Here is a 16,861-nt window from a genome sequence, read left to right on the forward strand (position 1 = left end):
GTTATTATCAAAAAAAAAATATTTCACGTTTTTCCGCATTAAGTTTACTTTTGGGTTACTAAAGTGACGCCACCGAAATCGGGGTGTTACAATTCATTTCTAGAACCTTGTAGAAAAATTTGAGAATGAAGGGTCATGATTTGGCCATCAAAATGACCACTTGTATGGCCAAAATTGAGCACAGTAATCATGTGCTCAAAAAGAAATTAATAAACTATTCTTATTTATTTTATTTTATTTCTTTTATTTTTGATCCCAACGTGAAACTTTATTTCTAGTTTATAATTTATATATATATATATATATATATATTAATCTTATTAGTGTAAAAAAATATTTTTCTTATCTAAATAGTAAAATGTCGAATGTTACACAGCTTATCTTCTGCAACTCGGGGTAGATCGAGGAGGAGGTGCAAATGTGGGTTGAAGGTTGTGTTGTATACATCACACACTGACATCAACCTAGAGAGAAAGTTTTTGAGGTGCCCTTACTAGCATGTGCGTGATTTCTATCTTCTCTTATCTCTTTTTTTGTTTGATTTTGTCGAATTTCATTATCACTGTGTGTGTAAATGTTCTCAGTTCCCTTTGGTTTGCTCAGTTGTCATCAGGTTGTGACTATTTCAAATGGCTAGATGAGGAGGAGGAGGAGTTTGAAGCTGCAGATTTCATTGAAAATGTTCATTCATTATGTCAACATGAACTAAGAGAAGCAGAGAAGAAATTGATGAAGCTACAGATGAAAGTGGTGGAAGATCAGAGGAAGCAGATTGAAGAAACAAAACTTTTGAAACAACTTATGTCATGGATTGTGATTGTTGTTTTGACATTAATTATTGTGATGGGGAGGTTTATGCAATGGGTAGCTATGGTTGGTAGAGGTCTTAAGTTAAGCATTAAGCTTGGTTTTTTGTTGTTGGTAGATGTTAAGGTCTTTCTGGTTGTGATGTACTTGGTTGGTATGAAATGAAATTGGGTTTGATTTCAAATGAAATGAATCCGACTTTGTATGTGAAATGCAAGACAAATGACATGAAATGCATTGAAATATAGAGTATTCAGAAAACAAGAAAACCCCAATAAATATAACCATATAAAAATAATGGGAAGATGACAACTTGAATAAAGTGCATTAGGCACTTTCAACACACCAAGTTTACATAAATTGTCACCAAACAAAGTGCATTCAACATAAAGGACAAATAAAATAGTCACCAAGTTCACATAAATTGTCACCAAAAAGTAGCAAGTGCCATTGTTTCACTTGAACCAAAATATGCCTCCCATGTGCAACATGTCTCCACCCACTACCATCAGAATAAACATTCCAAAAAACCCTAATCCATTAACTAGTCCTCAATTGTCTTCAATTGTGTTGGCTGTCAATCACAATCCCACCAGCAACTTGGGTTGGCCTTGACCTCTGATTCCCTCAACCTTGACCAGCAACAGCTTTAACTGGGGTTTTCCTTGGCCTTCCTCTTTTTGCAGGTTGAGTTTGTGGTGCCCTTGCCTTCTTAGGCTGCAAATTGAATAGATAGGTAAGAAAACCGTGTAACTGAATCAAAAAACAATGATAAGCCTTTAACTCACATTCTTAGCCTTGGGTGCTTTGGTGCTAGATCTAGTTTGTGTTTGAGCTGCAGATCCAGATGCAGGTTCAGCTTGGGTGCTAGATCCAGTTTATGCTTGAACTGCAGATCAAGATGCAGGTTGTGTTTGTGTGCCAGATCCTTCTCCAGCTGCAGCTTGGGTGCCCGATCCTTCACCCTGTATACAGATGATAAGTCCAAACTTTGATTCTTCATTACATAAGCTTCAACAACATTAAAACAAGGGTAAAACATTACAAAATTATCACAATCTAAGTTGTTGATTGTGGTGGAGGCATCTTGCAGGTCCTCACATTATGGTCATATTCATTTCACCTTGAGAATTTCATCCTTGTGTTGGCTCTGCTCACCCTTGTTGTTTCACCATCCTCAACAATTGGATCTATCCTTCTGAGCTTCTTTGGCCTCCCAGGTCCCCTTTTATATTCTGGTGGAAGCAACTCCAAAGTTTCAGGACAGGGTTCCCATTGGTTGATTCCATTAATTGATGAGACTGACTGGCCATATCAGAGCTTATAAGCATCTCTCTTATAGCACTGGTGGACATAGTCCTCAGGGTCATTCCCTCTATAGTGCACTCCCGCCAATGCATGCCTGCAAGGAATCTCTACAAGCTCCCATAAATTGCAGGTACATTTATTCCTATTCAAGTCAACCACAAATCCATCACCACCCTCCATATGTTGCACTTCAAACATTCCTTGACCAGTCCATCTAGAAATCCAATCACCAGCAGCCTTGATCTCCCTGTCCATCCTTATTCTAGGCTTTGGGCATACATCTCCTTTCCACTTTATCATCTTTTCATTCAACACAGCAAACCTAGTCATCAGATAAGTCTTTATCCACTCAAACATTGTTAATATTGGCTTATCTCTAGCTACCAATATTGTGCTGTTGAATGACTCAGATAGATTGTTGATAATGACATCACATCTTGGGTAGAAATTCATTGCATGCTTACACCACATTTTCTTTGGAATTGCAATCAACCAGTTGTAAGCAGGCTCATTAAGCGCCTTGAGTTGATCCATTTTAGCAACCCAAGCTCTCTCATATGTTGCTTTTGCAGCACCCATCATGAGATCTCTGATTACAGCCCCTCCACTAAACTTCTTCTTGAAGTTTGCATACAAGTGCCTTACACAGAATATGTGTTCACCAAGCATCATCTCTTCAAATGTGGGAATGAGGCCATGCAATGCATCATTAAAACATGTAATTTAATCATTACCCTAATAGGCTATTTGTAACACAATCAACAAAGGGTGATATAAGGACATACCTTTTGCTGGTCATATATAAAGACCCACCTATTTTGTCCAATATTCCTCAGGAGAAGATCCAAGAACCACCCTCAGCTGTCCTTTGTCTCACTCTCTACTGCACCAAAGGCTAAGGGGAATATTGATCATTAGGATCCCTCCCTATAGCTATCAACAAGCAGCCACCATACTTAGTTTTCAAATGACAGTCATCCACACCAATAAAATGTCTACATATTGTAAACCCCTTCTTACATGCATCTAAACACATGTAGAACTTATCAAATCTAGGCTGTACCAGTAATGAAGGCTTATACACATTAATTTTGCATGTGTTCCTTGCATTAGCCCTTCTCAATTCAGCACTATATGCCCATAACATTGTGTATTATTTGGCTGCCTCACCCTCAACAATCTCCTTAGCTATCACTCTTCCCTTCCATGCCCTCCAATGAGTAACACCAACTGAGTTCTCCTGTTGTAAATTAGTCATAACCTCAGAAACTTTAATATCTCCATGACTCTGAAACTTCCATGCAACCACCTTTGCAATCCATGCAGAAGTTTCATTCTTGTTGTTATAAACCCTCCCACAAGTGTGTTTAGGACATATGGTTTTGGTCTTAAAAGTTTCCTTGCCTCCCACTTTACTCCAGAACATCTTAAACGAGCAGTTCCTGGTACATTCCACCTTTACTCTAATCTTGTCATTCTTTGGAAATGTAACTTTCCTACCATTTAAAACAGAATGATACAACACTGCATCCTTAAACTGCTTTAGGGAAATAAACTCCCTTCCAACCTTGAACTTGAATTCCTTGCACATGTCTTCCCCTCGAAACACACAATTCTTTGGTTTAGGGTCTTCATCATTCTCAGACTCATCCTCAGATGCACTATCAAGCTGATCAGAACTGTATTCATCTTCCAAATCATGTTCCTCTATGTTGATTCCCTTAGGATGAAGCATATCAACATTGATACCAAAACTGGTTTGAAACATATTGTGAAGAACATCATCCCACTCAGGCATGTTAAACCCATCATCTATGCCAAGATCCCTCTCCACCTCACTATCATCGAAGTGGACTCCCTTGCATGGCTCATCACTGCTGATGTCTTCAATTATAACAGTCTCCTAATTTCTCTTAACATCACTTGTGTTTCTCACAACACTACTCCTTATCCTTGAACTCCTCCTTACTCCACCAACTTTCCTTGCCTTTCTAGAATGTGTCTTTCACACTCTTACTGTCTTTCCTCACATCACTTGCTTTCTTCCCTTTCCCAGATTGTTCTTCAGTGGCAATCTTCTTCCCTTTCCCCACATCACTTACTTTCTTCCCCTTATTACTCAGCTCTTCAGTGGTAATGCTCTTCCCTTTCCCCCACATCACGTACTTTCTTCCCGTTATTACTCAGTTCTTTGGTGGAAATGGTCTTCCCTTTCCCAGAAGCAAACACTATAGATTGCTTCACACCAGTAGCAATGTTCTTCCTTTTCCCAGATTAGTGATCAACAGATGACTTCAATCCAGCAGCATTCTTCTCTTTTGCAGCAACATGCTTTACTTTATAGCCATGAGACTTAGGCAAAGCAGTGGCATGATGAACATTAGCTTGCACCTCAGCACCAGAACCCATCTCAGGCACAACATTGGCAGAAGCAGTCTTAGGCACATCAACACTAGAACCCACTTGAACACCAACATTGGAAGAATCATGAGGCTCATTTGGTTCCACCGGAGCAGCATCAATGGGAAGAACCTCCTCCACAACTGAGGCATCAACAATAACCTCATGCTTGATGTAGACAGAAACTTCACACAAAACTTTTCAGCATATGAAGCAAGCTCTTTGGCTTGAGAATCACTTGCAATCCTTTTCATTCCAGTACGGAAATCATTCTCATTTTATTTCCACCACATTTCAAACATCCCAATATATTCAAGCCCCTTCACAACGTCCAACAATTCCCAGTAAGACCAATGATCGATGTCCAATCCAGGAAATGCATGAACCACATCATTCACGTACTCAGCCCGAGGGGCAAGCACAAATTCCCCTCTATGATGAACAACCAATGTGAAAGTCATGATTTAGCTGCAAAACAAAAAGAAATAAACCCCAAATTAGGTCACAATCACAAAATAAACCATAAATTTGGTCCCCACTCACAAAATGGTACATGCAACCTCAAATTTGGTCCCCACCCAGAAGAATCGAACAAAATAAAGCCTAAAATCGCGACTAATCAAATGTTTTTGGTCCCCACCAACAAAATCCCCAAAATACAGCCAAGTTTTTCGTTTTTCACGTTCACAAAGGGTAAAGAACACAACAAACGGTACCTACCTCTTGTCTTAGGTGTTCACGATTTTGGGTTCCAACGTACGAGGGTCGAACGATGAAGGCGACGTCACACCAAACGCCGAGCACGATGAAGACGACGACGACGGAGAATGGAAGGCGCCGACAGAGAAAGGAAGCAGTCGGCGGAGAAAGGATGCAGTCGGCGGAGAAAGCAAGAGAGGAATGAAGGTTACCAATTTAGGTTTAGTTAGAATGAGGATGAAAAGCATTTCTGCAATGTAAATTAGCGGGAGAAATAAGAAAAATTAAATTAATTAAGTTAGGTGGGAAAGAAAATAAAAAAAACAATTACAACCTACATGTCAGCACTTACCTGTGCCATGTGAGCACCCCAACCGGTAAAGGGATGAGACCCGACCTGTTAATTAAGTTAAAGGATGGCAACCAAAGAAAATTTTGTTTAGGGACGTATCCCGATTTCCGACCATAGTTTAGGGACCCCGAGCATAAATAACTCAATATTTGTCTATCATTTCAATGGCTTATCTTTGTTTTAATATTGTGTTATCACTGCTATTGTGCTAACATTCTTTTCTCAAGGCTCATATATGTGTTGAAGAAGCTTTAAATTATGCAATTGGTTTTTGAGGAGGATTAGTGGAAGTGAGAAAAGTTCTCTCTTCTATTAGGTAAACTCCAAAAATTTGCATTTTTGTGAGTTTTTATTTTAAGGTTTCTATTTGAGTTACGTTTTTGGTTTTAATTGTTATAGAATTATTTTAATTGATTTTCATTATATGCTTCATTATTATAATATATATAATAAACGGCACAAGAAATGCTAAAAGATAGTACAAAGGAAAAGGAAACAAAGTCCAAAAACAGCAAACAAAACAAAGAGGAAACTTTAACAACAGAGTATGATGCAGTGCAGCATAAGCACACACAACACTACCACGCTTTCACCCAGAACCAGCTATATCAAGGTCCTCACCCATAACCAACACACCCACCGCCCAATCCCCCACCGCTGCTACACTCCACGACCCCAAAACACCAATAACCTCACAAATAATGGCCAAACACAGCTCTGCACCTCCCACAGCCGATAAACTTTCAATCAACCCACCGATTGCAAAAAAAAAAATTAGGGGTGAGCATCGGGTGGGTTTGGTCGGTTTCGGGCTCATTTTGCCCAAACCAACATGTTCAAAGCTTCACCCGATGTCGACCATGAACTAGAACGGTTTTGTCGGGTCCGGGTAATGGCGGTGGCAGGTTGTACAGGCGGTTAAGGGCGATTCTAGCCGTCACTAAGCAGAGGAGCAAGAAAAAAAGAGAGAAGAGCAACCTCAACCAGATCCCAGAAGATGTTCAGTAAAACAAAATTCTTGAACAAAAACATTACATAAAGCAGTTAACTGAACAAGAAAACCCATCGGAAACAAGAAGAACCTAGATTCAACACATCCATTGTTCCTAATCACCTCCAAAGAAAAAAAAAGTTTGCATCTTGATAGGTCTATTCGAAGAAGATGAACGATCAAACCGTTGATCCAAGACAAGAGTGGGGCGTAGTCGCGATCGGAAGAGAGCCACAGTGGAAGAACATGAAACTGCAAGTTGAAGCATCAAGGAGCCAGATCCAAGGAAACAAAGAGCTAGCGGAACGAAGAGGAGAAGCCGCGAATATTCATCGTCTCGTCAATCCGCACCGGCGAGGAAAGCAACGGCGGAGAAAGGAGGAGTAGCAGTAGCGGCGTAGATGAAGAAAGAACGGTTGGGCCTTAATTTCACTTATTTAATTGAATCTCAAAGGCATCCATGGAGAAATAATGGGAAAGAGAGAGACTTGACTAGGTGGCCTTTGGCTTTACCTTTCCCAAGTCTGCAATTTTGAAATCAATGATCAAATTAGATGAAGTGGTGCACTAATGCTCAACTGTAGGCTTAGGAAATAGGGAATAATTAAAGTGAATAAATTATAGATAGTACCTGAGTGATAGATGTATAGGTTAGTAATTATGCCATAGACATAGGCTTTACTGGGGACTGACGTAAGTAGCAGGCAAGTCTATGTTCAAATTTTTTATGTATTAAATTATGAGGTCGGGCAGGTTCGGGCACCGACGGGGAAAATTTTCCAAACCCGCACCCGCCCAACTGTAACCATTTCAACCCATTTTGTTCCCTTTTTAAACCCGATGACCCGCCAGGACCGACCCATTTTAGTTTTAAGCTTCTGAGTACTTCGGTTTTGGGTCGGGCTCGAGTCCATGCTCAACCCTACAAAAAATCGGGTTTGATAACCACTCACCCTCCCATTTAACCAGAACCACACCTTCATCTGGATGCCATCAAACACCTCATCTTCATTCCAACTTCCTCCCTAAAAGATGACTGAATTTCTCCTCCCCCAAAATGACCCTACAACCGTAAACCAAATCACCCTATATAACTGATTCTTCTTTGAACTTAACTGCAAATTAAAATGATGCTGCAAATGTCTGATGGAGTCTCCTGGAAATACAGCGGAAACCCCAAGCCACCTATAACACCTCTCCCACACCTTGGCTACCACCGGGCACGTAAGGAGCAAATGCGATGTAGTCTCTTCCTCTTGTACACAAAGAGAACATAATCCCTCAATAGCTGTATGAATGACATTCCTCTTCCGTAAATTAGCTTTCGACTACAAACGATCCAGCACCATTTTCCACGCCAACCCGCACACATTCGACGGAGCCGCTGCCAACCAAATCAAACACAGGATCCACGGTCCCAAGAAAAGGCTCTCGAAGCAATCTATATGCAGATTACACAATGTAACACCCAGCTGGTTCTGCTGTCCATATGAAAGAGTCACTCAATCCTTCTACTAACACACCAGTATCAACTACTTGACGCAATTCCTCAAACATAACTCCCTCTCGCATACTCAAAGGCCTCCTCCACTGAAAACACCACGTCTTCCTACCCTGTTCCCAAACCCCATCTCAATAACAGTCAAATTCTTCTGAACTAATAACATGAACAGCTTCCGGAAACAATCCTTCAACAACACTGGGCCAAACCTGATGGCGACGAATTTGATAAATTGGGGTTAATAGATCAGGGTAGTTATGCGGATATCATCTATGACGACACATTTGATAAATTGGGGTTAACAGATCAAGACGTGATGCCATATTCCGGGACTTTGGTAGGCTTTTCGGAGAAACAGGTTTGGGTACGCGACTACTTGGATTTGGACACAGTTTTTGGCGTTGATGAGAACGCAGAGCTCTTGCGCGTAAGGTATTTGGTTTTGCATGTAGTGCGTCGTACAATGTCATCATTGGTCGGAACGCTGAACCGCCTCTGCGCAGTGATATCAACTGCCCACCTGGCGGTGAAATACCCGCTAACCTGCAGAAAGGTAGGAAAGATCGCGATAGATCAACGGCGGGCGAGGGAATGTTACAACAACCGCCTGAGCTTGTATGGGAAGAAGGGAGATGGCGCTGTGCATATATGTCACGAGATTGAGATTTTGGAAGGCGATCAGGATCAACGGAGCGTCTAGGGCCAGGGTCAGAGCGGCGCGAGAAGACAGGGACGGTGGATCAGTGAAAGGTATGGGGGACCAAGAAGGAACCGAAATCAGGAAAGACCAAATGGCAGGTCAGGGAAAGATTGGCAATTTACTGATTCTCATGCTGAGGAGCGCTGGGCAAAGCAAATTGGGAAAAGTTGATCAATCCTGGGGCGAGCCGAAGACTGAAGAGGAAAGGTGCCAAGCGCGTCGCCGCAGGAACAAAGGAAAAGGGAAGGTGGAGTGTTGGAAACCGGTGGGGGCCGCGAATTTTAAACCTTCAAAGGCAGTCCGGTACGTCAAGCGAGGGAACAAGCTAGGCAAGAGCCCATTCTACCACAAGGTGGCCGAACGGAGCGATCGGCCTTACAAGAGCGAAGAATAGGTGGCGAGTACGTCGAGGGTGTAGGATGAGGTGTTCGGCGTAGTACTCTAATCAGAAGGGACGACTACTGGGAAGTCAGAGCAAGCGTAGAGCAGGAGCAATGGCATGGCGGGAAGGAGCAAAAAATTAGGACAAAAACAAAGACATGCTCTTGTTCTCCATCTCGGGAGTTTGTTGGCTAAAACGTCTAAACTGTAAAAACAAAGACACGTTCTTGTTCTCTATCTCGGGAGTCTGTTGACTATAACGTCTGATTGAAAATACAAAAATTGTATCCAGCGATTTCAATCAAACTGAATTGCGGCAAGTGCTAGGTGGGAAAAATTCCCTGAAGGTGGCGATCCCAACACGACTTTGATGTCTGGGGATCGCTCCGGAAAACCCGATGCTGCTCGTCCTCACCCATTGACGACGTGTGCGGATAAGCTTCTTATCCAAAAAGCCTCCCCGAAATATGGGCGAGCATTTCTAACTAGGCTAAGCCTTGGGCAACCCACATGGCCATTGGGACCCAAGCCACCATAAGTCCTCGCCAGGAAAAATTGGCAAGGCCACACCTGATCTTACGGGAAAAGCGTGTGAACAAAGCCTCAGTTCAAAAACTGAGCAAAAGTCCAAGTTAAACCTTGCACACCACCAATGTCGTCAGACGTAATTCAGATCTGAAAATGGAGCACGAAGGGACATCAAATTTTTTTGGAAGGAACATCAAAAATAAGTTTAAAACAAAACCAAACTAATTAATTTGGCTTGAAAAATACATTGTCCATGCCTAGTGGGCAAAAGCAGTACTTGCATTACAATTATCAAAAAACGGTTAACACTATATCCCTTTTTTCTATTCCGAAGCGTCCTCCAGGTCAACGTTGGCAGCTTCTGGTGGATCCTCCGGACCTTCCAGCCCAGTTGGGATAACCTTCTTGAAAATTCCCATAGGATCAAGGTTGGCGGAAGGATGAAGGAGCTTAACTTGAGCTTTGGCGAGGAGGAAGCCGCACACGCGCTCTTTGGCCGCCGCCTGGGCAGCTTCTTCCCTCATCTTCTTCTTAAGGGCCTCGGTCCGAGCATCCACCTCAGCCGCGAGTTTACCTTTGGACGCTAGGTCCAACTTGGCTTCAGCTAGTGCCTTACCCTTGCTCGCCAACTCGCCACGCAAGGAGGCGATTTCTTTGTCTTTGGCGGCAAGAGTTTCCTCTTGGGAAGCAACAATGCTTCCTTTGAGGTCAAGGTCTCGCTGCAGTTCCTTGATGCGGATCTCAAGCTTCTCTTCCTTCTCATTGGCCGTGATCAGCTCCAACTTCACCTTTGTGAGCTTATCAAGCATCTTCTTCGTTTTGCTCTCTTGGGCCACCAGTTGGTTGGTCAGTTTAGAGCAAGTCTCGTTGGCACAGAGGTTGTCAGAGCGGAGTTTCTCCACCTCTTGGCGGAGTTCAGCAACCCCAGCAAAGTGTTATGAACGCTGGGCCACTTGGGCAAACAAGCACCCGATGCGGAGGAGGCTCGAGGACAGCGGTTGAGATTCAGCAGATTTGCTGACCTTTGGATTTCCTCAGCATATTACACGCGGCCTACACACGTCAAGCCACCATGATTCACGGCGGTCGCGGCTGCTGCTGGGCGAGCGAGTCAAGTGCTGTCGCCATAATCCCCCTTGTGGACTTGGGGACTCAGAGACATCTGTCGAGCAAGTCAAAATCTAGCTTTAGCTTTGTTTACTACGCCATGTTGGCGACCTATCTTGATCACTAGCCTTGACATTAGTTAGTTTTTCTTATGCTTGTCGCCTTTGTTTTAAAGACACTCTTAGCTCTCATGCTTCGAGCTCAGTGTCTTGTGGACTGGGCGAAACCCCCAGAGGCCCTCGTCCAAGAATGCTCGCCCCAAGGCGACGCACAAGCTAGGGGTTTGGGCCTCTTCCGAGAGGCCCAATCGGCCCACTAAGGACAGTTAGACACGCCAGGCCCAACCCCTAGCCTATAAATAGGGGGCGGTTACCAATTGTAGGGGACTCTTAGCTCATTTCATGAATAACAAACTCAAGATTCAGTTACACTCTCTTTCTAAACAGTTACACGCTCTCTCTCTCTAGATTCTCTCATTGCAATCCTCTCACTCTAGGTACTATACCTCCTTTCTCTGTTCTTGGCCGGAACACTTACGGATTTTCTCATTATCAAATGATTTAAAATTTTCCTTAGGATCTAAAGCTGAACTACGTGTGAGAAGTTTCACTGCCTCTACATTAAATCTTCTATTTAATTCATATAGTTGCAAATCAATTGCAGAATAAAACACATATATTCTATAATGATGTTCCATATCTCTATCTTATTTCTTATGACGACCATTACCCATAAAATAAGGGGCTTTCATATTAGGAAATTCAACTTGATGAACATCACAAAATATTATAACATTTTCTATATAAAAATACCTGCAGTTGGTGAAGATTTCAAAATTGTCGGGGGCGATGGCCCATGTCAGCCCCTCCCTAAATACGCCCCTGTATATATACCAAAAGAAGCAGACCAAACATTACATTGCTTCAGGCCAGAGAACTATATATTGCTAGGATCTTAACATTCCAAACATCATAATGTCAAGGATATTTGGACCGGAGGCAATTGTTACTGAATAAAATGACAGGCCATACTTTGATCCAATTTTGATGGGGTCTTACGCATTGTGAGAATAAGGATTACCAATTGGGATAAAATCACTAATTACTAAAAATATTTGTAGTGTTATGATATCACTATATATACTTGATTCTATCCAGATTTGTTACAACTTTCAACTATATGCATATACACTCGATTAGGGGACATATATCAGGTATACATTATATGTTTATCCATAATTTTTAGCTCTGGTTTATTTTGTAAGCTGACATTCACTGACCTCTCGCTGCAAATTAATAGTTGGGTGTTATGCTCCTTTCTGGAAATATGGGAACAAAGGAGAGGAAGAGAGAGCATATTTGTTTGGTAGAGCAGATGTAGATGGCAAAATTATGGGGTTGGGTAACTGTCATTGTGGCTCTACAAATTTAATGAGTCACGGAGCCAAGATGAGTTAGCAACGCTACATTTCGCACTTCTGAATTCAAATGTTATAAATAGAATACAAATAGCTGAAACAAGGAACTGCAATGTTATTATTGTGTGCAAAATTACAAAAGTTGACTTTAAATTAAGTACTGATGCCAATGACAAATATATATGAAATCTTATTACCACCGAACAAATAAGACAAAATTGCCCCATCGATCATTTTATTCATGAATTATTCTGCACATAATTAAAATCCTATGGCAAATATTTAGAGATGCCTAGGTAATTATTTTTATTTAATTTTCATGTAATCGAAACATCATCCCCTAATTAGACATGTTAATATTTTGAACCAACTAATTGTCTGAAGTTCACGGGAAACACAAACTCAGGCCCTCCCCCAAACACAATCTTTGCTGCCAACTCCGAAGCACTTTCCGTTGGATGAAACCAATCCCAAAACAAGTAATCGGTACGATTCGCGCAGAGTGTGGCGTTTAAGCCTTTTAAGCATGGACCCTCTCCGTTGAACCTTCCAATTCCGCAACACGCAGACTTTGTTTCGTTCAACCCTGCAATATATTGCAAACAAATGTTAATGTAAACGGGACGTTAGTAAACACTTCAATGTACTTAATTTAAGTAAAACTTCATTCATGTTGCACTCAAACGATATCTAAACACACGCTAGATCATTATATGATGCTTACCAAAGGATGATGGGTCTTTCAACAATGTTGTCGTCATTGAGAAAGTGTCGGCGAGTGAGTACTCAAAATCTTTCAACTCTGAACTCAACTTTTGCAAAAGAGTTCGAGTTCCACTGTAGAACGCGACAGCGAAGTCATTCAATGGTTTCACACAGTTCCCTCCGTTGGCAAAGGTTATGGCAGGACAACACCCTATGGTTGAAACGCTTAGGATGCCAAATTTTCGAGCCCCTAAGTCATATAGTTTCTGCAGTTTGCAAATATATAGTCCCAATAAATAAATATTCCATACTTTATCTACCGTTTTCTCTTAACATGTACCGAATGACAAATACTAATAGTAAAAGCATGGTTCATGGGTGAATCAGTTTTCATCATTGTTGACCATAGAACTGTCCTAAAAATCAATTGCTAAAATTGAAATTAAGTACATGTACGTACAGTGTAAAATAAATTGTGAATTTATTTAAATTTGTTCTCTTAAGACCTGACTTTTAACTTTTTTTAACAAGAAGAAAACAATCGATCACTTGAAAATTAAAGAGTCGAAATTTTAAAAGTAACAATTTGTGAAGGTTAAAAACCGCTATAAACTGCAGGTGTCGTGATTCTCTGGCGAATTGAATTGGGATGATCACCAATATTTTTGAATTTTTAAATATGAAGTTTACATACCCTTATATAGAAGCCATAGTTGAGTTGTAGAAGACGCAAATATTGTTCCTTGCCCAAATGAATGTCACTATCGTTACTTGCAAAGTCAAAGAGGTCGTTGCTACCAACGCTAAAGATAAACAAAGCCTTGGATACAAAACTAGCAGCTTTTGCTGGCCCTAATATCTCACTGATGTTGCAACGGACCAATGCAAATTGTTCCACCTGCTTTCCAAGATAAACCACTTCTCCCTGCATAGATTAAAATCAAAGATTACATCCTAATTTAGCTGTTTAATTAACTTTACACACACTATACTTTTTTATAAGCAAAATACCTTTTATCATGGTATTCAACATTATATTATAAGGGAAGAAAAATTACTACTAATTACCCATTGTTTTTGCCCTGTTTCTCTGCGAATTCCTGATCCGGCTGAAGCAAAATTTACACCCCCAAGAATGCTCTGCTTGAAACTGTATGGAAATTTCTCCAAAGCCAAAAATGGCGGTGGACTCGTGCGATAACCGAATTGCCTCGCTAGTTTAATTAATTTCCACACAAGAAGAACAATGCAAGAAAATTTAATTAATTAATGAATAGAAACCATATAAATTTTACAATTAATTTCATAGCATATTTTATATGAAATTAAAATTCTTTGTTCAAATTCAATGTGTTTACCAATTTGGTCAGCAGTGTTAAAGCCATTGCTGAACCTTCCGGTGGGGATTGAATTATAAAAATCAATACCATAATAGGGAACATTGGCCTTTGCTCCAGAATTATTAAGGAAATTGTTGGTTCCAACATCAACAGTTGAGTCTCCAAATATGAATAATGTTGGAGGTGCCTCAATGTTATGTGCTACGTGCATTTCAAGCGTGGCCACAGAGAACACAAGAAAGAAAAAGACTGAAGCATAGTTAGTTGCCATAATAGAAACTTTTCGTTTTGGCTTAATTTGACCCTGGCGTGAGAATCTCAATTCTCACACAAGAGTTCAATTTCTAATGTTTGATATCTTATGAGAAAGTCATTGGTTTATATAAACCTTGGAAACCTCGAAAATAACCAAGGAGTTATACTTAAATATTATGTGGTGATCATAGTCTAATAAAAACAATTACAAGATTATAAAAATTTAGAAACAGAAACATCGACATGGCCGACCAGTTACCGCATCTTCATGCTCTTGTCGTAATCAGCCGTTTAGATTCATTCAAACCTACTCTTCATTTCTACTACATTTTCTATCTATTTCTATCTTCTCTTTCAACTAAGTGATTGTCAATTACATCTATTACCTTAGTAAGTAAATTATGGTATATACCCTGAATTTTTTTTGGGTGCGTGTACTACCCGTATCAAGTAATATAATAGATTATTATCATGTTATTCAAGGTAAATACTACATATTTAGATTATACTTTATTTATCAATTAACTTTATCTAATGAAATTCATTTTTTAATGAAAAATGAACGAGTGGAGGAAACAAATGATGATGATGGAGATGTGTGAAAAATGACTATGGTTGATGGATGAACAAAACTCAGAAAACACAACCCGTAAATCCCATGTCCCTAAGAATGGAATGATGCATTACTAAGATAGAACAAAACCAAAATATTTTCCGGCACATGAGTCTTTATTATCGAACCAACTCATTTAAGGTACCACACTTTAATCTGACTTAAGGTTCATAGCAAACACTTTTTTTTTTCTATCTCTTTCTACTTTTTTTTTTTTGAAACTATCTCTTTCTACTTTTTACTTCTTCTCCATTTATAGGGAAATGTGAACAAAGCATTATCCCATAATCAACAACAACGGATCAGTCATCAGAGCATAATATTCCAAAGCATATATTAATGTAAATTTTGTGCCTCTACATATGCAGGTACATATTCGTTTGTTTATTCAGACTGCAAATATTTCTTAAATAGATGTCAAAATGATGTTTTGCAGTTTGTTTTAATTATTTAATTTGCATGAAGAATTTGTAGATTCAACGCTCATTCATGTTCACATTAGAATAATGATGAACACTATTTGTAATGGTTGAAAACAGCCACATTGCTAGTTTTTTGTGTGTATCACTATTTTGGTGTACACAGATCATTTTTGTTGTAGATTAATCATGGAAAAATCAATTTAGTGGTGATGGACGCCTAAGCTAAAATTTGTTAATACAATTTCGGATTTCTATTGTGTAAGGAGATGAATTTCTTTTAAAAGAAGGTTGTTGGCACCCAAAAATAGGGAAAATTCGGCTAGTTGTGCCGGTTGTTGATTAGCTTATTTCGAATGCCTGAATATGATAATTGATTTTAGTTAGCTAAGTTACAAAGTGCTAATTGGGCCAGTTATTAGTTGATTGATTGACTGATAAATAGTTGTTGGCTGACGAATTTGTTGTCAATCAGTCGTTAGTCGATGGATTGACTATCAATGTGCCATTAGCCGATTGATCGATTGTTAACCAGTCGTTAGCCGACAGATTGACAATCAATCAATCGTTAGCCAATGGGTCGGTTGCTAATCATTCGTTAGCTGATTTGGGCCTTGAAATGTCGAAGGTTGTTAACCTAAATTCATTACTCTTGATCAAAAATCCTTATAAATCATGTGCTAGAAGAGATAATGCAGTTTTTATTGATAATAACAAATCCCTACTTGTAAGGAAAGAATATTTTGCATAGATATTATGAATTTTACTATAATTAAATAACCTTTAAATGATATATTTCATCCGAAACTTGAAGAGAAAGTTAGAATGGATCCACTTGCCATAAATATAGGAGCTTCATGATCAACTTGGGAAGGAAAACCCACTAGCCGATGTGGTGGTCTCTAAAGGATGTGATAAGATGTCATGGTTCTAAATGTTTTTATACGTGTGCTTAGTGTCTAGAGAACATTATAGACTTTATTGAAGGCAAATAGCTGTTGTAATCATGTGAGATTTGCCTCTATAAATAGCCGTATGAGACTCATTTGTAGGAAAACAACTCAAAAATCAATCAAAACTACAAATTTTATGCATTTCGGTTTGTCATTTACTTTCAACATTTTACTTTGTGTACAACCGTTCAGTCATTTACGTTCCTGCACTTTGTTTATTCATCTTTTAATCGTTTATTTCCAGTTGTTTAAGTCTTTTATTCATCAATTTTAGTCGTTCCCTTAGTTTAGTAGCATTATTTCGTTCACAAGTTCTCAATAACGACTACTACAAGTTTTTGAAGTGTCGATCTTAAAAACCTACATTAAAAAATAGAGTTCCTTC

At 39.8% G+C, this 16,861-nt stretch overlaps 1 protein-coding gene and 1 long non-coding RNA gene across 4 annotated transcripts; both read right to left on the reverse strand.

The window, feature by feature from the left end:
• Positions 1 to 1,066: 1,066 nt before the first annotated feature.
• Positions 1,067 to 7,159, reverse strand: LOC130716147 (uncharacterized). Of its 3 annotated transcripts, none has more exons than XR_009011876.1 (3): positions 5,236 to 7,159; positions 1,596 to 4,983; positions 1,067 to 1,524 (listed from the first exon to the last, which is right to left on the reverse strand). It is a non-coding gene; the product is annotated as an uncharacterized LOC130716147 (long non-coding RNA). The 3 variants fall into 3 exon arrangements; XR_009011877.1 differs by having other exon boundaries at positions 1,596 to 2,789; positions 2,901 to 7,159; XR_009011875.1 differs by having other exon boundaries at positions 1,596 to 7,159.
• Positions 7,160 to 12,452: 5,293 nt separating this feature from the next.
• On the reverse strand, positions 12,453 to 14,572 carry LOC130716146 (GDSL esterase/lipase At5g55050-like). The gene is made up of 5 exons (XM_057566349.1): positions 14,255 to 14,572; positions 13,965 to 14,110; positions 13,591 to 13,821; positions 12,916 to 13,162; positions 12,453 to 12,777 (listed from the first exon to the last, which is right to left on the reverse strand). The coding sequence occupies exons 1-5, from the start codon at positions 14,505 to 14,507 to the stop codon at positions 12,545 to 12,547; spliced, it is 1,110 nt and encodes a 369-aa protein (XP_057422332.1). The 5' UTR covers positions 14,508 to 14,572; the 3' UTR covers positions 12,453 to 12,544.
• Positions 14,573 to 16,861: the final 2,289 nt, after the last annotated feature.

This window comes from Lotus japonicus, chromosome 4 (assembly GCF_012489685.1).
Source record: "Lotus japonicus ecotype B-129 chromosome 4, LjGifu_v1.2".
NCBI lineage: Eukaryota > Viridiplantae > Streptophyta > Magnoliopsida > Fabales > Fabaceae > Lotus > Lotus japonicus.